This window comes from Pongo abelii, chromosome 4, assembly GCF_028885655.2.
Source record: "Pongo abelii isolate AG06213 chromosome 4, NHGRI_mPonAbe1-v2.0_pri, whole genome shotgun sequence".
NCBI lineage: Eukaryota > Metazoa > Chordata > Mammalia > Primates > Hominidae > Pongo > Pongo abelii.
Window position 1 is genome coordinate 96,279,434 of NC_071989.2, and position 23,909 is coordinate 96,303,342.

At 34.5% G+C, this 23,909-nt stretch overlaps 1 protein-coding gene across 1 annotated transcript in view; it reads right to left on the bottom strand.

Moving 5' to 3' along the window:
* Positions 1-1,989: 1,989 nt before the first annotated feature.
* The window catches only part of LOC112133494 (androgen receptor-like), a 141,997-nt gene continuing 120,077 nt past the window's right edge, over positions 1,990-23,909 (bottom strand). The window contains exons 5-6 of the mRNA XM_054556380.2: positions 7,758-7,791; positions 1,990-6,861 (exon numbers count right to left, since the gene is read on the bottom strand). Coding sequence (XP_054412355.1) covers positions 6,845-6,861; positions 7,758-7,791 — 51 coding nt within the window. The 3' untranslated portion in view covers positions 1,990-6,844. The remainder of the gene's footprint in view (positions 6,862-7,757; positions 7,792-23,909) is intronic.

Here is a 23,909-nt window from a genome sequence, read left to right on the forward strand (position 1 = left end):
TTCAGCATTAAAAAGGAAGAAAATTCTGATATATGCTTGAAGACTTTATGCTAAGTGAAATAAGCCAGTCACAAAAGGACAAATAGTGTATAACAGACACAGATAGTAGAATGGTAGGTACCAGGGGCTGGTGGGAGGTGTTAATGGAGAGTTATTGTTTAATGGGTACAGAGTTCCAGTTCTGCAAGATGGAAAAAGTTCTGTGGATGGATGGTGGTGATGGTTGCACAATGTGAATGTACTTAATGTCCCTGAACTGTACACTTAAAAATAATGAAAATGGTAAGCAATATGTTATGGATATCTTACCACAATTTAAAAAAAAAAATTAAAAAATGAACTCTTCTGTGCATTAAACTATGTTTAATTTAATTGATTAAACAGCCCATCTCACTTTGGGTTGATTATACTGGCTGCTGGAATTTACTGTAATAGCTATCAAGAGGAATTGCTGCCCAAAATACTAATACCTCACATTAAAAAAAAAAAATCAGTGTTATGCTGGGACTGTGAGCAAAGAGCAATGAGAAACGACCCAGAACCTGCCTGGTCCCAAAATGCAAGGGACCAGGGCTGCTTTAAAGAGCAGCCCATCTCTTGCTCTCTTGTCTATCACTTCTCCCTCATTGCTCACCACAATATGAAAGTATGCACAACACCTATGTATAGTTAACTGACCTAGGATTCAGCATCGTATCTCCAAATTTTAGAATGGATGATGCAGACAGATTTGAACAACTCATCTCTTGTGCATTTTTCCCAGATACCAGATTTGAATATAATCTCAGTGCATTGTACATATTTTATATATCTGAAGTTAGGACCTTACAAATTCAATATGCAAAACACACAAAATGATGTGGAGATTACTAAATAATATTTAAATAAAGACATCTTAGTTCCAGGGAAATTGTGACATAGTGATCTTCCTAGGAGTCCATGAAAATGTCCTTTGATGACTAAATTCCTTTGACAAATTGGGTATATTTATGGATGTATGCTTTATTTTTTATAGATACGATTTATCTTATGTACTTTATTTTTATTATGAAATTTTTTACTTTTTTGAAATGGAGTCTTGCTCTGTTAACCCAGGCTGAAGCACAGTGGCATGATCTCGGCTCACTGCGGCTCTGCCTCCTGGATTCAAGCAATTCCCCTGTCTCAGCCTCCTGAGTAGCTGGGACTAAAGGCATGTGCCACCAGGCCCAGCTAATTTTTGTGTTTTTAGTAGAGATGAGGTTTCACCATGTTGGTCAGGCTGATCTCAAACTCCTGACTTCAAGTGATCCACCCACCTCAGCCTCCCAAAGTGCTGGGATTACAGGCGTGAGCCACTGAGCTCGGCCTATATTATGTACTTCATATATAAGATGTACAGCCTGCCAATCTTTAATGAGCTGTGGCTGGATTGAGAGAGTGCAGAGCAATAGGGGAAATTGGACCAAATTGTTGTAGAGAGACTTGACTGCAATTCAGAAAACCAGAATTTTACTCTAACTCTGTTGAGACTAGACTACCTGTATGACCTTAGATTAATTTTTGTTGCTTCCTAGGTTTATTTCCTCTACAGTAAATTAAGTATATTAAATTTGATTTAATGAGGTGATCTCTACATGCCGCCAACTACAATAGTCTGAGTTCTATTATCCTATCAAGTTGACTGAAAGAAGCTAGAAAAGATATGTGAACTAAGAAATAACTGGTAAAAGAGAAGTGAGGGATTCAGTTACTGTGCTTTGGGTTGCAAGTAACAGAATTCCCAACAAGGTATCACTTGAGTAATAGGGGTTTATTATTTCAGATGACAAGAAGTCTAGAAGTGACAGTTTCCAAGTTGGTTAATTAACATCTCATGAATGTCACATCTCTGGGTCAGCTTTTTTAGGATTCTCTTGGCTTCTCTGTTATTGTTGCCACAACTCCAAGCCCCCATCCTCATGAAATAAGATTTAAAAACAAGGAGGAGCATGAGATTTTCCTCATGAGTTTGTCTCTTTTTTTTTTTTACAAAAGGAAAATCTATCCCAACAGATTTCTTTTTATGTTCATTTGGTGAATGAGTCACATGCCCATCCCTAAACCAATCCCTGGCAAAGGAGAACGGAATTATGATGAAAGGGATAGACGAATTATAACTCATGGGCATACGTGTGCCTTCTCTGAGCCTATTTTTTGCATGGTATCTGAAAAGAAACCAGAGTTCTGTTAGCAAGTACAAAGAGAAAAGAAAAAATGGAAAATCAAAGTAAAGACCCGAAAAGCTTGAGTTTATAAAAAAATCAGGATGGGAACCAATTAAGAGATTTTATACTTCTAAATGTAGGCATCATGTAATAAAAACATCCACCTCGGATATTACATATATATTTACCTGGCTTGGGATTAGGGTATGGATAGTGTATGTACATAAAATAACTATCCTGGGAATCCGGGCAGAATTAGTCTTTGGTGGGAAAGAGGTTGGCCCTGATTGTATAAGGACAGTGGGTCTCAGTTTATATAGTTTGTATAAAGCGATTTTCCACTGTGAGGAAAAATAACTGCAAGTGCTTTATGGCATTCTAGAGATAATAGAGAGTGATGGAGTGGAGAGGATGGAGTTACTAGAGCAAAGAAGGGGTAACATTGTAATCTCAAATCAAAGTCTAAAGAGGCACCCTGATCTTCAGTCCCTCAGATGGTGCCAGTAGACAAGATGAGCACAGCATTCATTAATCCATCCTTCTGTATGTCCCCAGCAATTCATCAAATAACCTCAGGGTTGAAGAGGCTACTTATCTGAGAGTCCCAAAGGTCATTGCATTTTAAAATCCTGTTTTTAGCCAGCAAAAAGCAGAGTCCTTCATGAATGTGGAAATTTCACAGCCAGGTCCATCACCATAATCTAATAAAACTGTTGTCACTGAAGCACTCTTTAGACTGTGAAGGCTCATATCAAAGTCTTAATTACACTTCTTCACAGTAGTAACATTACATGAAAATGAGGGCATAAGAATACATCAGAAAAGATTTGATTTAATATGTTTAAATCAGATTTAACAGAACTCAGGCATATTCCAGCACATCAGGCACAAAGTCCCTAATCTTTCAGCCACTTTTAAGGAATATCTGCATCTTTGTAAAAAATCTGGTAAGATGAGCCAAAAGTTTTAAGAATGGCCACAGCCACCTGCAAGATAGTAGAATTGTTAGGAGAAACCAATTCTCCTTGTTAGATTCTCATAGACTTATAAACAACTAGGGCCTAAAAATACAGAGTGATTTCTAAGGGTTGGACTTTAGTGGTAACCAATTCCATCATCCTATTAAACAGAACAGTTGGCTATCACCATCAAAGAAGGACAGAACTGTAGAATTGGTTTTAAAGTTTTCTAAACATTCACTTCACAAATAAATGCACAACCATAAAAAGTATTTTATTTTAAGAAGAGTGCATCAGAAAATATATTTCATGTACCTCACTCATTTCATTTCTGAAAGAATGATCTAAGAAAGCAGACAAAATGCATGAATAAAGATTAGATAGGTCCAGATTTGGCTTAGAACAATGCCTTCATCAAGGGGCTATGCTCCTCTAAAAGAACTAGTAAGGCAGAGTTAAAAATCTTACATGTTTATCCTTCCAGTAATTGAATATGAGCCACGGTCTTATGGAAAGTGGGAAATTTTAAGGTCCTGCCATAGTTATTCTGAAACTAGCATATCAGGAGCCCATTTATCCCATATACTTTCAAGAATAAGCAACACATATGAATGTCCTTGGTTGCCCCATATAGGGAGTAGGGAGTTTTCTGACTACAGATGATATTACACATCTCTCAGTTAACTCGGTAATCCACATGCAAAGTCCAGCCCTTAGGGACATTGTCCGGGGGTTTGTAACACTCTTTGAGAGTCTTTGGTCCTATAACCTAAAGACTGGATTACACTCACCTGTTTGAGATTTTTGAATGAAAAATACAATAGAGATACATGATGCCATTTTCACATGTTGTTTTTTTATGAGAAGATATAAACACTAGAGTAAAAATGATGAACAGAATTCCTCCTGTCAATTGGATATATTCTTCATTTAACCATTTGGAGACACCAAAGCATAAGAAAGGTCATTATTCTAAAATATGGCAGAGTATTTTTATCTGACCAGTAAAGTGTGCTGCTCTGGCTCAAAGTAAGAACTGTGACCCAGCTGAAGGAAAGAGTCACACTTAAAATCTGGTTTGTAATGTGTCTTTCATTCCAGCAAATGACCTCCTTTCTGTCTCATATCAAAGAAGCTGTATAGGGTCAACTGACCTCTTCAAAGTGGGCGAGACAAAAGTCGGTGCTGCTACATCGGCAGCAGGGTTTCCAAGTTTGATTCTTTCCCCTAAACTGGGATGGTATAAAGCAGTCCCCAGCCACCTGGGTAGGAGACAGCCCACCCTTTGGGTTTGTATAAGTCATTTGGGGCCATTTTAATGGCAAAAAGGCATGAGTTTTTCAAATTGTTCAAATCAGGATACTTTTGAGGGTGAAAGGAAGTACTGTTAATAATTATGTAAGGACAATGGGCAAAAATAAAGCTTGTCCTGAGAAAACAGGGGTGTGTGGTCACCCTACTCATATAGAAAAATGAGGTCAGATTTGTAAGCAATGTGAACAAATATGCAAAGTACATCTACTAAAACTGTGCTCTATGGCCATTATATTGTCATAGAAACACAAATGAATTTGCGGGTGGAAATCTTTTTCCAAGACAGCACTGGTTGATGTCGTTCGTGTCGTTATCACAGGAGGTGAAAACTATAGATGAGAGAGAGCACTTCCACAAATAGCACAGGAGCTTCTGCTAATAATTATAATGTAAGATTACTATGGGGAAAAATGATACTTAAGAAGGACAGAGTGGGTTAGGAGGTGTGCATTTGCTGCCTTTCATTTTGGTCACTTGTTCCTTTTTTGATGGCTACCAGCACAGAGGAGGAAAAAGAATCTGTCTGAAGCAAGACTCCATCCTCACTCCAGCTGTGAGTCTCTGGTGGGAAGGAAAGCTACTCACTCTCCCAGTGAAACAGAACATGATTGTGGGGCTGCCACCAGAGCTATTTCAGTAAGCTCATATTTTTATAACCAAAACCACTTCCAACAAAAAAGAAGTCCAGGAGTTAATTTTTGTTTTAAGTCTTTTAAGTGTAAAGCTAATACTAATTGAGAAATCTATTTAGCAAATATTTGGGGAGGAAACTACCACACCATTTTTTACTGTTGTTGTTGTTGTTGTTGAAATGTTTCCCACTCCTCACCCCTCAAAAAAAAGGGGGTGTGGGTGTGGGGACAGAACAGAGGAAAGGAGAAAAGTGGCTTCAGTTCAGTGGAACACTAAAAAATGCACATGAATCAATTATGAAAAAGAGAAGGTCCCTTTGAATGACGAAAAGCTGATTGGAATTAAGATAGGCTTTGTTCCTATCTGGAAGGTACAAGGAGGGGACTTTTCAGCGGAACAGAAAAGAGGGATTTGGGACTGTTTGGCTGCTTAATGCCATAGTGCTTCGGAGCCCATGTGAAAATTTGCTGCTGGCTATTAATCATCATTGTACCCCTGCAAAGAAGCTGTTACAATGATGACTATATGTCATTATATTCCCACTGTAAGTAACGAATCAGAGAGCTGGGAAAGTTGGATAAGAGCGGCTGGCAAACTTTTAAGCGGTCGAATCTATTTAAATAAATTTACATCACATTTGCTACTTTCTCTGGTATGGGAATCATACTTTAAAATGAAACAATATGCTGTGTTCATGGGGCCTGGTCTTTTATTCCCCTGTCTCTGAGCCTACTTTCCAGGTCAGCCTTTGCCAGCGCTGACAGCACGCTTTTCTCATAGCCTCTCCTTCTCATAGCCTTTGGTTGCTTTCAAGTTCAATTTAGCACAATAAAGTTGTTATGCATGACAGTTTGGAGAGCAGAATAGGTGGTGTCTGAGCCCGCTGTGTCGCTACAAAGTGGGCCCATTCTCTGTGGGCCGGCTCAGTTACTGGAGCCTTACTGGTGGGATACAGCCATGGACTTCCAGACGTTCCCATCCTGACGAAAACAATTAGCTTCAAACTGCACGAAGCCTCGGGGTCAGCCTCTCTTTGACTGAGACTGCGCCATTTAATATGCTGCAGTGGATTTCAAATTTATGTTGATTTATCCTGTTGTGTTCCTCTTTTATGCACTTTATTTACAGATGTGTATGGAACAGGGAAAGTTAGAGTCCCCCATGCTTCAAGAGTTTTATTCGAAATCTAAACCATTGTTTTATGTTTATTTTATCAAGAAATAGAGTTGAAACATGTCAGGCTTAATTCCATTAGGCTGAACTGCCCAGAACAGAGCCCTGGGGTTTGGAAGACAGAATCTGAAAGGAAGTGTCTCCTTAGCTAAGCATCATCAACAAGCCAAACAACAAACAACCTCAAAACACTACTGTTGTCAGGATAGTTTTCTATTGTGGGAGACTCTCCCTCCAAAATCCCACTCTGACCTAAAAGTGACAGATCTTTTAATAGAACCAAACTGTAATTTTTCAACCATTACAAGCCACTGTGTATATCTGTGTATGTGCATACGGCTGTATCAGATCAATTAGTGTTTAGTATTCATTGACGTCCACCCAAGTGCTTACTGTCTTTAGAAATATGATACAAAATTCTGCTGCCAGAAAACAAATATTATTCGATTTTGATGCTGCAGAATTGTCCTCATGCAGAGAATGTAACATCTTCTCTTGTCCTCTGAAGAGAATACTGTAACAAAGCAAATTTAGGTGTACTTTCAATTTTACCATCAGAGTAGTCCAAGCCAGATGTCTTCAGTCTCTTAGGTCTCCTGGTAAAATAAATCACAGTTGTCTTGATTACTGATCTCGCTAATTATAGGGTACAATCGTCAAATAAGCCTCCTTCTAGATTATAAATTAACTGAAAGCATATCTTAAAAGCATATTTCACTTTCCTAAAAGAGTTTATTATCTTTCTGTAAGCTATTTATATTAAAATATTTTTTCACCAACCCTGCCACATAACATTTGCTTTAACTGTGTAATAGTACAGAATAGTAAAAAAAATAAAAATTATAACATGGAGAGAATTTCCCTGAAATAATTTTATCTTATAAAATTTAATATAATTGCAAAATATTTTTATCCAAATTACATCATTAAAGGGAGAAATCTATATCTAGTTTCAGCAAAGTTTCAGAAGGGAAGTCATTTGTTTGCCTTGGTCATCTCTCTGCTTCTGTTATTATATGAATATTATTTGGTGTCATTTTTAGTAAGGCATTTTTTAAAGTCCTCATTTAAAATGGTTCTTGAAAATACAGCTGGACAAAGAAAAATTGCATTATGAGAGACTGTAAATGTGTCTGTGACAAAAGCACTATATCCTTTCTACTTTTCAGAGGGGATAATTTCTTTGCCATTCGAATGAGTGAATACTCCAAAAATTGACCAAGCTATTTAACTGATAATATGCACTTAAACAGTCTTTTATTTTTCTTGAAGAAATATATCAGAAGCATACCAAAAATTTCTCCTTGCAAAAGTAATGCAAACAGAAGATGGTGAGCTGTTAGTCTGGAAGGGTACACCTGGAAGTTTATACACACATGGACACACACACATACACACAGCACATGTGCAGAAGGCCTGTATGGTACAGGTTGTAAAACTTAGCACATATCTCTTCATCTGGAATCTCCAGTAGAAATACAGGGTAACTTACCGTAAGTTTGTTTCCTCATCTCCAAAGCAATTTCCTAGAAAAAAATTGTTAAATTAATGAAAAGATATAAAAGAGTTTTGGAAGAAAGCTTGACGGATTGTATAACATATCAAAGGATTTTACAGAACATTTAGAGAGACCCTGAATTTTGGGCTGACAGATTTATATTCATACTCCCTGAGGAAAAAAAAAAATACAGAAGAAACAATTGTGAATTGGTAAATCACTATTACTCATTAGTGGAGCTACTTTTATTAAACTGATGTGAAAGATGTCTGATATGGAAGAAGTTTGATATGGAAGATGATAGATCTTCAGTGTTCTCTAGGAGCAAAGGAAAGAGGAAGAGAAAGAAAGGCAAAATGGAGAATGATGATTTCCAATTTCACATTGCGCACATGTACCATAAAACCTAAAGTATAATAATAATAATAATAATAATAATAAAGAAAAGAAAAAAAAAAAAAAAAAGAAAGGCAAAATGGAAGCTCATTACAGGGAGTGAATTTGAAGTGAGGCAATATAAAGGTGAAAGAGAGAGAAGGTACTATTCATCATAAATGGCATCAGCAATGTTAGCTAAATTTTACCAAGGTCTTTTAAGTCCTTTGGCTGAAACAGGTATTCAGGACAGTATAGGCTTCAGGAGAATATGGTATTTGGTTTAACTTGCAGCATTACCATTTACTTGCTTTATGGCCTCAGGTAAAAATTTAAAGATCCAGAAGCTTCTCTTTGCCCATCAGTAGAATGGAGTAATAATAATTTCAAAATATATAGGGTTGTTGCAGAGAAAAAACAACATAGGTAAAGTGCCCGACACAACAACTGGGATGTATCCTTTAAATATTAATTTCCTTTACCTTCTCAATATTTTGATATACCTCTTGCAATTCTCATCCTCAAATTTCTCTGTTGGTCGAAATTGAGTCAAACTTCCTGACATAAAATCTCATAGAAAAAGAGACATTCTTAGTAACAAACCTTACTATAATGGATTCTGGATGGTTTAGAGCTGATAAAAACTATGACCACATAACTAGTTTTTATTTGGTTGTGGTTAGCCTTTGCTCATGCTAGCCTGATCACTGAAGCAAACTAATGAAGACCTGAAGAAAGGTTGTTCATATTGTGGCAACAGTATCTTCCCTTATATAGACATGAGTCTAAAGAGACATTTTCATAATAACTACACAATAATCTCCACAAAAAGTCTCCCAGGGGCTTAGTTGGAAATCTGATATGTCAAAAGCAAAGAGATCTTTGACATTATAAAAAAAAGAATTCTGCTTAGCAGTTAGTCCTGTTGCCCCAAAATAGTATGCTTTGGAGGAATAACGCTTACTTAGTCATGAAAAAATGAGCAAATTCATTGACATAACACTCATTTATTTATTAAAGACAAGTCCTCAGAGGTAGAGAATCATGTTTCCCAAGTAATAAGCTTATTCTTGTGAAACAGTCATGGAACCATGGATAAGTTTGATAGTGGGGGTTGACCTCTTGTTATCTGGTGATTGAACTTTGCTTCACCAATCTTATACTTGAAAGTATTTGGCAAAACTCAACTCAGGGCAAAAATTCAGAATGTGTTCTACCTCTGCTTATTATATAGCATATATTTTCCAGCTACTAGGAATGATCTTGACCAGGTGATTGGTCAAAGTTATTTTTTCTAGTATACGGCCACCTAATTGAATTCTTACATTAATGATAACCTTATTTTAGACAGTGAAATGTATTTTACAGAATTACATAGATAATGTAATTAAATATAGTATCAGCCTGCAGAAAAAGACTCAACTCTATGTTGCAAACGCTACATAGAATGGAAGCATGATGAACATTTTTTTACCATGTACAGTACACAGTCATATTGGTCCTTTTATCCAAAGTCTGTTACTTTTAATGTCAGCTGATTACATTTCTTAATGAAATGCTTTCAGCATACTTAAAATATGCAAAACATGAAAAAGCCTTCTGACTTGACTTTTAAACCCATCTTTCTTCGCAACTACTGGTAGAAAACCAAGAAGAGATTAGCTGTATTCTATTTCTGCCTATTTCCCCATATTTAAACTATAATAGGACATACTTTCTTATATCTTATCATCAGTTAGGTGATTTTTTTCAAGACCTGTAAATACTGAATTAAACATATGCATGTTAAATCAGTCATTTGTGCAACACAGTATCTTTGAACTTTTTTTTTGTTTTTATGGGTAAGCTGTTAGTAAAGAGACATATGTGCTGTGTTTTATATATCCACATACTTTACTACCATTTTTTTAGATAAGCACCATAACTTAAGTTGTCTTCCACACAAAGTTCTGGCAAGCTTCAATAGATTCATTAGTGGGTTTTTCTTTACAACCAACGAAGCTCAAAGAGCTCCTAACAATGGAGCTAATCACTGCCTCTTCCCTGACCCAAGCTTAGGTTTTCCCTCCTTTCACTTCAGACTCTTATTTCATTTCTGAGCAATTGGATTTCCGTGGCACTCCCAGAACAAATAAATATCTCCTTTTTCCCCCTGCTTACATCTTTTGTGTATATTTTTTCTATACGACTGCCCGTATTTAAACTAGTATGGTAATGGCTTGGTTCTTCAGGTAATCTTTCATTGGACATAAATGGTGTAGCATTAAAATGCAGATAATGTTACCTCAATTAGAGAATGCTGTGCAAAACTTGAAAAAGACGTAGCTAAATGTTTGGACTAAACAAGTAAGTCTATGTTGTTAAGAGTGGGGCTGAGCAAGTTGCATTTTCAATAGATCCCTTAATGAATAAATGTTAGACTGTATCAACAGTCCTGAACAGGCCTGTGGTTTGTGTGTGCATGAAGTGTAATGGTATCAATTGACTGGCTCTTTGTGGTTGCTATAAAGTACTCTTGAATGTGTCAATGGAGAGAAGGCCTGCAGACAATGAAGCCATGACAGCTGAATGTCAGCAGCGACCTTGAACCTAAACTGGTTTCACCATTCCAGTGACTGCAGCTACAGTGAAGACATGCACTGGAGCCGGACCTTCGGCATTGCCTGTCATTTTCTGTGTTCAGATTCCAAGCACTTAAGTGACAATTTCACCACATTGCTAGACCCTGCTAATATGCATCAGTGAACGTTCACTTATTAGTGATGGGGCTAAAGATATGTTCAGCATTTTAATCAGACTTGCATTGGCATTTAAAAATACAAAACACAAAGCAATACAAGGCATCATTCTAGACTTAATGTTTTATATAAGCAAACTCATCCAAAGAAGATACCCAAAACATATCTTTTCTGCAGCACTGAATTCTTTGATATCGATCTTGCATTGCATAACATTACTGCACATACATTACTACACTCTTTATTGCTGCAAATAGCACATGATTAGTTAATTAAAATATGGCATCAAGGAATAATTAATATTTGTAATGCAGTGTTTCTTTAATGAAAAACAAGAGAATTCTTCTAAAGGTCACATTTACAGATTAAATGTGTCTTTAACATAAATGGAATGTTATTAAGCTAGGCTCAATATTCAGGAGAGAACTACAAAGCCTTTTGTGGCAAAACACTATTAATGAATTCAGGAAACTGAATCCCTTTGCTAATGCTGGAGTTGAGCAAGGTTAGAAGCCCAACCACAACTGAATGTTCTTAATATGTTCAATGTACTCTGCAGTGAAAAACTGAGGGCAGGGAAGGAAGGGAATTGGGTGGAGGGGGGAAATAAGAAGGAAAGAGAAAAGAAAAGGAAGATAGAGAAAGGCAGAGAGAGAAAGAGAGATATAGTAAAAAGAGAAAAGGATTTGGTTGATGAGAAACATCTAACTATTGTCATGAAGAAAAGAGCAGAAATACTGAATATTGGCATGCAGGTATTGTAGGAAGAATTGTTTTGGTGTTAAAATGTTATTAAAATTATAACACTGTAAGCTGATTACAATTCATTCTAAGAAAAATGTAACATTTTCTTAAAAACGAGCAATATAAAGAAAAATAATAATTTCACAATTATGAAATTTATAAATGCAAATTTGTTATTATAATGTCATTGTGGATTGATATGAGGTATGATATAGACACTTCATTTAACTAACACATCTGTGAGTCCTAATCATCAATAAAAACTATAGCGTGATATATTATTTTTTGAAGTAAATAAAAGTTGGACACTACCATCCTCTTGTTTCTCAGTGGTTATCTCAAGTTCTTATATAATAAATAGTTAACCATCTGATTAAATTTGTTCTTATAAGTCCTTTAAAACATACAGAGGAGAAAAAAATGTTTGAAGGGTATATCTGTGCTTCTTAATTGAAACAGCTGAATGCTGGCAAAGATTTTTCCATACATTTCTAAAAAGATAAGTCCACGTATTTTAAAACATAAGAAAGTTTCTTAAATATAAACATGCTACTCAGAGAAATGCTTATTGTCCAGAAAATACTGGACATAAAATTTACTATTTATTTAGTATAATAATTACTCTAAGTGTATTTTATCAGACTATGCGGTACTATAGAAATAAAGGTATATTATCATGATTTCACATTTTAGTTAAAATATTTATTATGTGAAAATCATGTTAAAAAGATTATTAAACTACCAAAAGAAAAAACCTAGTGAACAGTAAAACAGATATTCCAATAATGACCTAACATCATCAACTTTCTTAGGGAAAAAAATAGACAAAATTTAATTTAGTATATAATGAGGTTCTTTGAGGCCTTAAAATCAAAGTGCAATGAGGAAAATAAATAGTGAAATAAAAATATTTTCTTGCATGAATTTTTATGTCTGTGTTTCATAGAAAACCCTTTGATTAATAGATTCAAAGATAATTCTTTCTGATCTTTATAGATGCATTTGCAAATTTGAACATTCAATGTATACTTTTTACATAAGCATTATCACTTATAAGAGGGCTGATAGCATCAGTTGGCAGCTATAAAAATTATTTTCCTCATATGTTTATTTTTAGTTTAATTTTATTATAATTTGTTATAATTTTTCCAATCCACAGGTTTTATACCAGAAAAAAAATTAGCATCACCCAGTTTTATTTTGAATCACTGAGATTTATGTGAATTATATTTACTAGAAAAATATCACTTAGAAATTTTTCATATTTATATTGGAACTTAAAATGTATATAGAGGCATAGTTTTTATGAACACCAGAGAATAAAAGACCTCTACAGATGCCACCATTCATTATGAAGTGGCATCTCTGCAAACTCCTGTTGGTATCATACTTTAAATGGCCTCTTCACTATGCTATATGGAAGAACTTTCAAGGAGACAAGCTCCAAATCTTGAAAAAGTTGATGGGTGGAATGAACAACTATCTTTCTGTTACAGTTATTCTTAAATAGGGTGGTATTTCTCAATTAATCCCCTGTGCATATATGGGTTATGGAATTTAAGTTTAAATACAAAAGTAGTCAGAAATTAAATTCAGGTTAACAGGTCAACACAATGCCTACAGCTGAGCTACTCATTTTTGTTAGCCTACATACTTCAGCAATCTTGATTAAATCTAACATAGGTGGTAATGTCTGGAAATATATTCTTCTTCACGAAATAGTTAAAGAGTATACTTAGTAAACACCTGGCTATGTCTTTTAAGAAAATATTCTGAATAAGTGCTTTTGTTAATTAAGAAATGAGAGACCATTCTATGAATAAATGTCTGACTATGATAGAATTTGTGGTGGAAAAAGTTGTGCAAGAAGCATGTATTGATATGGGTTTATTCTTGTACTTTAAGGTACATTCCATAAAGATCTATGCCAAGTAGTTCTTCTTCAACACTTATGAACCTTTATGTTCATATTGATCTATCGTTTTAGAGTATCCTTCACTCTTAAAATGCCTTAAACTTTTTATGTAAAAAAATAATAATTAAAGGGTGGGGGTGAACTCAGAATTACTTATTTTCAAATTTCAGTGACTTATATATTAAATTTATTTATGTATTCATTTATTTGTGTATTCATTCAGCAAGTATGTATTTAGTTTATTACGTGCAAGGTTCTATGTTAAAAAGAAAAAATAACAATGGATTTCTGTGTTATCTTTCATTCTTTTTGTTGTTTTTAAGCACCTAGTTTTTCCAAATCTTGTCTAAGTTGCAGCTATCAGGAAAGACTCAAACCAGTTTCTTGTGGTTTGGCTAAATGTGTAACCTTGATCGCAGAACCAAGCAGAAGCCCAACAGAGGGCCTTGTCACTTTTCACAGATGATGAAGAGGCTCTGTGCACCTGCCCCCATGCACCTCTCAGGGAAAACAACCATTCTTAGAGAACCACTCAGCTCTTAATCTGTGCTGGACTCTATCTACACATTGAAATCTAGATTCAGTCACTAATCTGGGGAATCTGTCATTTTCCAGACACAGTACTAGCAAATTTGTCATATGATATTTTATGTAATCTTTAGAGTCTCCGTGTAAGGAAGAAATATCTAAGATGCAATAAGATGAGGTGATTAACTCCAAGTAAGGAGAAGCTGTAATTCTAATACAGATCTCTTTATTCCATAGCCAGCCCTCTCAGGGATCCTACATGTGTAGTAGTATCGATACTGAGTAAAAATATTAGTCAAACTAGAAATTACCTGAAAAAGATTTTTTTAACCTATATGTAGAAACCTACAGAAAAGAGAGTAAGCAAAGATACACACATCCAGTACCTATAAGCGTGGGCTCAGACTGAAAGAATTCTGACACCCTCCACCTTCAGTCAATTTTCCCTCCAAGAAAACTAAACTTTTTTCATCACTGCCATAATAGTGAAGACCAGGAATGATTCTTGGTAGGGTTGTGCCTCCAATTTTAGCAAAGCTTGAGATTATGATGCTGTAGCAGACACTGGGTTGCTACTTGGCCCAGCCATGGTTCCATTCCTATATATGTTCCCTTTCCCTCTATATACTAGTCCTACACTACTAGAGACCACGGGGTAGGTGACAGCAATGAAACAAGTTCATTCTCCTTAGAGCCCTGATCAACAATGTCTTCTCTCTCAAAAAAATAAAGAGCAACTCAAAAGCAATTTATCCTGTGCCCAAATATTCAATATTATTAGATTTTCAATTTTTTTAGTCACATTTAAATTTTTCTGTCATTACCTAACAAAATTTTTCAACACTTAAAGAAAAGTTCATTCTTTGTATTGTAGCTAATGTTTTACATAATATCAAATACTTTTAAAGGAAAATTTAATTAAACTCGTGGTGAATACTTTCTAATCTAAATAAAAGTATATTTTTATTCTTATTCACCGAAGTTATAAATATGAACAAATTAACATTAAACTTTATAAAACATAAATGTTTTTAAAAATAATATTGTATAACCCAAAATAGGGACTGTCAATTAAATGCATGTGATATTAATATTCATAGCTCTATCTGCTCTCACCTAAACTACACATTCAATTCAGCAATATATTTTCAAACAGAAAATTTACTTGCATTCATTTTGTCAGAAGAATATATGTCATATTTACATGTGTTCCAATACAATTAATGTTTTTGTCAAATTTTGCTTTGGGAATTTTCCTTCTCATATGAACTTATTTTACTCTCTTCAATCATACTGTTGTTTTAAAATGATCCAGATAAACATGTGTATTTTACAGTGTTATACTCAAGATACAAGTTATTCCAGAGGTAAAGATTCTCTTGTAAATATTCTAGCTTCATGTTTTGTCCTGCTAGTACGTAATTGACATTCACTAACATTGGTTGGACAGTTTTAGAAATGAATGTTATAGTGTAGTCACATTAATGCTGAAGTAATTACTAATAAAATCCTAAAAAGGAGTTCTGTTGTTCAGAAAGAAAAATGCAGTTTCATTTTACTTGTTATCACAAAGTTATATTAATACTATTGTATAGCCAAGCACATTCAGAGACACCATGCAAATCTACCTGTCATGTTTAATTATAAACTACTGAGGACACTACCAGTAAAATTAACAAATAAATACAGCAATATTCAGTATTTAACTGCTCTTGTTCTAAAAGCATGAACATTGTCACTTATAAATACCAAGTGCCATTTAAATAATTAATCAATGAATTCATTGTAACAAATTATCTGAGAAGTGTTTGTGATGAGGTCAGCTCCCTACGACATGACCCCATATTTTAAGATGTAGTCATATACTCATCTTAAAATGGTGACATCCATGCTTTCAGAGTACTGAGAAGAATGTAGACTAGGAAATATGAAATACTTCTGAGTATTTCAGGGCCACTGTTGTTTGGATATATATATGCCATGGACCAAATAATGTCACACAAACATTGTAACCACAAAGAGCAAAAAAGTCAGTAGAACTCTAGAATATAACACTGATTTGGTAGTATCTTCAGACACCAACAGGATAAAAGGGATTCACTTCTATCATACTGAAAACACTGGTTTTCTTTAGGCTATATAAAGAAAAAAAAAGAAGAAGGACTCATTCATATTAGGCCAATGTAAATTCAAGTAATATCCCTTAAAAATTAAGGGATAATACAGAAGTTATATCTGAGATGTGGAGTCTTGCCTTGTATGAAATGATAAGCTTTACTCATACAGTACAAAACCTAGTTTATAATGTTTTTCTTCATCATCATAATGTGACTATAGGTGTAAATTTACCTTGGGTTAATGCAGTTTATATAAAATGACTTGTCTTTCAGCTATTTCTGTAGTATACTTTATTTTCAGTGCTTTTCTCATTAAAAAAGTATTACATTTAGTAATTAGGCCACATTATGCTTGGCTATATATCTTTTCATATGTCTACAGGAAGAAATTTCTGGAAAGTTTCTATCTGAAGTAAAACCTAGCTGTCCATATTCCTTTGTATTCCAGCATAGGCAAGGATCTCCTCATTGAGCTTACCTCTAAACTTAGTGAGAATTTGTAAAAATCATATATTTCAATCCCCGTACAGGTGTTGTACAGTCCTCTCTTCATAGCCTACCATAATTAGCCTGTCTTCTTTCAACATAGAGCTAAAGTTTAAGAGCCACAGATACACTATGAACCTTTCTTGGGTAGGCCTTACACACACAAAGTATAGAACAGAAAGTACATTATCCCATTAAAGTGTTCTTGTTTCCTTTGGAATAATATAATTTAGAATGCACCTTAGCATATTAAGTGGTTGACAGATAGCATAAACAAAAATAGGTTTTACATTGCAGCTGTACACAATACACCTTTGTACAGTTGACTGATTGCTTACAACAATAAAAAATAATTGTAGCATTCTGCTGTCAAACTTTCTGGGTAGTTTATAGTGAACTTCAAAAATATGGTTCCTTTTTTGCAAATGCAATTAATTTGAAGATAAAAGTAATGTGGTGCCATGAAACATAAATGTTTCACCCCAAAGAAGAGATTGTTATCCCGTAACAATAGATAAAGTTTCACATCCCAATTTTTCGAAAGAAAGCAATGGTACCACTTAAGTATGCAAGGAAATGCTTTATGTGGCGACGAGTACAATATTATTAATATAAAAAAGAGAAAAGTATTTATTTACCAATTTTGACAGTTGTCACGGACATCACTGTTTCAAATGGCATTTTTGACAAAACAATTTGCTGGCTAATAGTTACAGGGGAACTGAAAGATTTTTTTTTCCCTGTGTATTTACAATATAAAAAATGCATCCTCAATGTAACTTTTCTGCTTAAGAGGAAAAAGAATGAGTTCTGTAAAACAACCCTTCCAGTGCAGTTTCTATAAGAACAAATGAATGCAAGTGTTAACGAGGCCTAATCTTCCCTTTTGTATTTGTTTCTTCATTAAGCTCTAACTATGCTCTAGCTCTTGTACCCTGAAGATTTGATGTGAAGATGGTATGACAGGCTTGGCTTCTCCCGATGCAGCTGGCACTCCTGATGCCAAAAGCCAGAGCTTGTGGTAGTGGGATCAGGAGAGAGTCGTTCCCAGCACAGTTTGCCTGTCAGTTTCCCATGCGCCTCGCAGTGCAGCGCTCCCTCCCCAAGTCCCCTTAATGAGAAGTGGAGGACAATACCAGTATTGTTGTTTCTACTCACAATCTTGTGGAAAGAACAATCGCTGTTTACCCAAGCATTTGTATTACCCAAACTCTGCCGATAATTACTTCTAGAGTCCCTGATTAACTCTGCTCTCTGCCTCAGCACAAAAAAGCTATTGAGATAGACACCAGACAACTTTTCTATCTCTTAGAGCCTTTTAACAGTTTACTGAATATGACTCAGTCCTCATATTTATTAGAAGAAATGTACCTACGTGATTTGCACTCAGCTCATCAGGAGCTTGCTAACCATATAAGTAGCACAGGTGTACTTTGGAAGGCTTGAAAATTCACCATCACCCTCCCTTCTCCCCGTCTCTCAAAAAAGTTAAAAAGCTCTGTCTCCTTTCAGTTGCTATGTCCCTGTACCTAGGAGTCTATGATAAATGCAAGCACATTTCAAGTAACAATGATATTTCTAGTCAGTTTTTTGCTGTTAACTTTTTATAGTAAAATATGTAGGAGAAAAATTTCTAGTTATTTAATTACTATGAGATTTTATGATATGCTTTTGTTTTCTAAGACCTAACAAAATGGAACTGTTGCTATGTCTATTTCAATGATACTGGTAATAATTTTAATCTGTCACATCACTTCCACCACCCCTTCACGTCCCACCCCACATGCAGTCTGCTGTTAGCACTATGCAAAACACCATCATGAATATGCGTAATTATGGAGATTCATGGTAATTTTTCAGGGTTATCCGATGTGACGTTTATAGGACAGCAGCATACATCAATTTAAACGAGTGTGACAAATATCTTATCCTTTATATTTCTATAGTATTTTTAATATTTTCTTGGCCCCTCTCCAGGGAGTAGTGTGAAATGGTAAGAACTTGAATAATAAAAATGTTAAACAATCAAATGCTTCACTACAATGTTTTTTAAAGGCAAGTTTAAAAATGATTCTCTACCTGTTGAAGCTTAAAAAGTATCATATACTGAATTTTTTCTTAGGCAGTACTTTTTATTGAGCATCTTACACATTTCCAAACCAACAAAAGCACGGACATTTGCATGTGCCATTTTACGATGAGGCTGAATTGCTTAATTACTTTTAAACTATGACTGCTTGCCTGACAAAATTATTTGGCAAACATGGTCCACCAACTTTATTAAGCATAAGCATTTGAAACAATAATCTAATTGTGGTATTTTTGAATTTTGTTCTTAGTCTGTAGCACCTCTTAGAGACTTGCATATAATCTTTATCTCAGTGACTAATTAGGACTAGCTTGACAATTTCATATTTACAATGATTACCAAGTAGGAATCCTCTTCCTTGTTCAGTATGTTTGTCATGAATACTGTACAATTCTAATTACATTGAAGATATAAAGAGCCCCACAATTTGACTGAGAGACATCTTGAGTTTAAAGTGAGTAAATGTGAATTGTATCGAGAATTTTAAATGGAAGAGCAATTAATACCTATTTCTCATGCAGTCACTAAAAGGACAAAATAACTGTGTGCATGCAAGTCATTGTATCAGCCATATTTTTAAGGGTGTTAACAATAAAGTCATTAAAAACTGGCTTGATTGAAAATGATCTTCCTCATTCCAACCAACTGAATTCAGAATTCCTTTTTCTCAAGCATATACTTTCAGGATTTCGGGCTGAGGGTCAAACCTTCACAATTAAATGTTCCTCAGTACTATATTGGCAACACACCATCGTGAATACTCTTCATACAATTAGCAGGGCCTACTGTGGAAGTATACTGCTAATAGAAATAATAATGAAGAATACTGGGGCATTAGTATGCCAGAGTAGGTTGGAGAAACCTAGTTTGCATGATGCATGTATAATTGTATGTTACATCTAAATATCACTGCACGTTGCTTTAGAAATAATTGCTTAGAAAAACATATTTAACACTTCCTCTCTTTTAAGGTCCCAATTTGATTAACAAACAAGTTCAGTGGTATATTAAGCCTATAAGTTAGTGATGTCTAAATGAATGTGTTCTGCATTTGCATGTTTCTTAAAGTGACACTTTCTGAAGACACACGATTGCCATGTCTATACACATGTATAAAGAAAAGTGAAGAATTGATGCAATCATCCAGATAATTCAAGGGAAAAACACTTTTGCCTCAATTATCTATTGCAAGCAAAAGTGAGGGGTTTATCCTGAATTGTTCAAATAATTGCCTTGATTCTCTTCACTTTGCATGTGTAGACACATTTTACAATAATATTTATGTTAACATTTGCAATTTACATACATATAAGGCAGAAATATTTCTATACACAAGATGACCAAAATCTTTTCACAATAATTTCTACTGTTTGGTTGTCCCTAATTTTTGGTACAGTCAGATCATTTGTGTGCATGTTCTTTTATGGTAATTGAATCAAGGCAAAACTAGACAGACTCATTATGATCATTTATTAAATGCTTGGTTAATAAACTGATTGGTATATACAATACTGATAGCTCATCATTAAAAAGTTCATTGATATATTCTATCTAAAACTCCAATAATATATACTTCTTACTGGGTATAATCATAAATTCATTTGAGGAAGTAAATGTGATTCATATGTATATTTATAATAAAATGCAACATTAAAACAAAGACAAATTTCCAAGAAATATATCTTATATTGTACATATTTAAGATTTGTTATGAATAAGTTAATATTCATAAAGAAATCAATACCTGAACACATTTTCAAAAGTTCCATTGACACATTAAAAATTCAAATATATAGCAGATTTTCCAGTGTTTCCTCCATATGCACTGACAGGAACAATAATATATTTAATTACCGACATTTGTATTATTTTTACCTTATGTTTATTAAATATATAAAGTATATTTTCCATGACTTTTAAAATCTATACTGTTTATTGATACATGAGGAATCCTAAATTTCTTCTGGGCCTGCTTAATCACTATTTGAAGTCTTTATTCTGGTCCACATCAAAAATGCATTTTAGAAAATGTAAAGCAGCTCTATCATGCTTCTTCATATTGGTAGCATGTCAAAATATGTTTTGTTTGAACTTTAGAAATTAAATCTTGGTTTAGTTAAAATATTGCCAAAGTATTGGATTATAAGTGTTTGTCTGGACAAACAATTAATACCTAAATGTTGAAAGACACTAGAATACTTTATGGACCTATTTGGCAATGAAAATGAACTCTCTATATTATAAATTTAGTAGATAGGGCTCGTATGTAGCATTCATTTATAATTTTCATGTTTTATATAAAAGTACGTAATGCATGCTTACAGTACAACCAAAATCTTCTCTGTGCTCATAAAAACACATAAAGCGGATGCAAAATTAAGCATTTTGGAGTATTTTACTGCTCCGATATTGTTTTAATTTGTTCTAAAAATCAAGTGTCTGTCTCCAAATTTTATTTATGAAAAATCAACTTCCAGAATTAAATGAATACATTTTATAAACACTGCAAGTATGGGGCTTGATAGATATTTTTCTTCAGAATTGTTAAAGAGCAAAATATAATAATTTGGTGGCAAACATCTGTCTGGCAATCATATATGATAAATTCATAAGAAATACAGGAAAGATATTTATTTACTGTTACTGCTAAGCCAGACTTTATTTATCTTAGAAGATTTTTCATCTATGAGTGGAAAACAAACTTTCCTTCAAGAGGTCTGTGAACCGAATAATAAATGTCAGGTCTAAATCCTGTATGAAAATCAGTCCGGTTTAATCCTGGATATTCCTCAGCATGCAAATGAAGACTAGAGGTTTCCCTGGGCCCGCTGTCATACAGGCAGCCAATTTACAGACCCTGGCACTGTGTATGTGTTATGGGCTCGCCGGCTGCCCCTCCCCCTCAGCCTAAGACTTGGTCTCAGCTGCCTGCCTTTCACAGAAAACCACAAACCAAGGAAACATATCAGTAATAGCGCCCTGTAAATTAACTTGACATTTGATGCAGAAAAAAACCTAAAAGCTTACAAAAGACATTGAAAACAAAAGCCACTCAGGACCCACACTACATATATTGTGGATTTAAGAGATCTGGAAGGTGGTTATTCTATTGTAACTAACACATACAGCCTTCATCTTCTTTGTTAAGACAATTCAGTCATTCTTTGTTACAGGCACAGTATCCGTCAAACAAGAAAACAATATTTTCCACCCAAAAAAACCCCCTAAAAGTCCAACTGATATTATAATAATAATTCAATCAATAGGTTTTTTTACATTTTAAAAAAAGGCCATACATTACTAATGTTTAAAGAAAAGAAACTAAAATATGATTTTATGCTTCCTTGGTAAATAAGACATGTTGACATTGCTAAGATGTAAATAATGTAAGATGCATTGGAGAATGGTGTGAATCTTGCTGAACATGAGGTATTCACAAATATTGTTGTGTCTTAAAATGTTGCCTTTCAAGGCATTTAATTTTTTTCACGCTAGGAAACCCCTGAATCTCTTTTAAAAGAAAAATATTTTTTTGGTTCAAAGAAGGACTGTTGATAAAATATTAAATGGTTCTTTGACATCATCTGTGGTGTGGGGCTGGAGTGAGGCACTCAGCATATTTAAGCCATTAGACATGCAGGAATGTTAACATTATTATGCGTTATTGTGTCTGGCTATGTGTCCCCCTCCTTATTCTCAATCTCTCCCTCTCTGCCTCGCACTCATTTTCCCTCCCTTCTTCCCTCCGCCCCACCTTTCTCAGAGTCTCTCCTACCTCTCCCGCCCTCAGCAGGGCCTGCTACACGGCATCTTACAAATGTCTGGTCTTATAGTTTACAAGCACAGAACTGTACTGGTAAAAATGCATAATCTTAGCATCTGTGCTTCTTGATATTCATGGATTTATTTACAAGTCCCTGTGTTCTACTTTTTTTTGCCTGTTTCTATGGTTTATATTACTGTCATGCCTATATTCTTGTGGGAATTTCAAATAAGAATCAAGATATAACTGGCAAATATTCTGTAATGCAGACTGCATTTCCATAATTTAGCTGTTTTTTAAGAGACAATTTAAAGAGGTTTATGGACTTAAGGATATATGAAGAGTATTTTGATTGGCTTTTTTAGTACTTCAACTGCTTAAGATTCAGTTTGTGCAAAATGGATGTAATAAAAATAAATTTATGAACATATATGTGCTTGTGTATATGTAAATGCATTTAGAATGAAAAAGTTCATAAATCTAGGTCAAATTTGCTGATTAAGTTCACTATATTCACATTTGGCAACATTAGGATATTTCACGAAAGGGTTCAAAGGTAAAAGGCAAACATTTTATTTCTTCTTTAGATGCTAGCCTGCAAAAAGCTTAAATATTTACAAAGCAAGTATTCAAGTTCCTGTGTTCCCCCAGCCCTCAACATACATACCCCTCCCATTCTTGGAGCTAGTTTAACAGCAGCCTTTTAGTAGCCATTGCCAGTGTCAAATAAGTCTCTTTTTTCTTTTTTTCAAGCTGTAAAAACAAAGTCTTTTGAATAATTTAATTAACAGCAAAACTAGAAATTTAACTTACTTTACAATAATTCTCTAACCATTTCCCATCTACCCACTCCCCTTCCCCACATAGAATTCTACCGTCATATTATCAATGCACTTATTTTTAGGGATTAATATTCACTAGTTTAATGTAACATTGAAATCAGAGAAGTCTATGTACGTTTGCTGTTTATAGCTCCAGTTTAATTACTATGTGTTAAGTCGGCTAGACACTGAAATGAATTTTATGAATATCTTTCAAGAGATCAATATTTTGGACCTGCATATGAGAGAAAATATGATGGCAGGGGACAATACATTAAATGATCTTTATGCCAGTATTCTTGAAAATTCACATTCTATGTAGGAAAATGTTAAATATGAGAACATTACGATAAAGTCTTGTTATAGTCCTAAAGTGTGGGATATATAAAATGCCCAGATTTGCACATGTATAGTTGCAACACATGCTAAGCAGTACAGATTATTAAGCAAGATTCATTCCTTTATTGGAGAGGGAGGGGAGTAATTTACAGACAAGAGCTAAGCAATTCTGTTTAACACAACTCTGTCTAGTTGATCGTAAGGCATGTGTGGTATTTTTCCAAAGCCCAT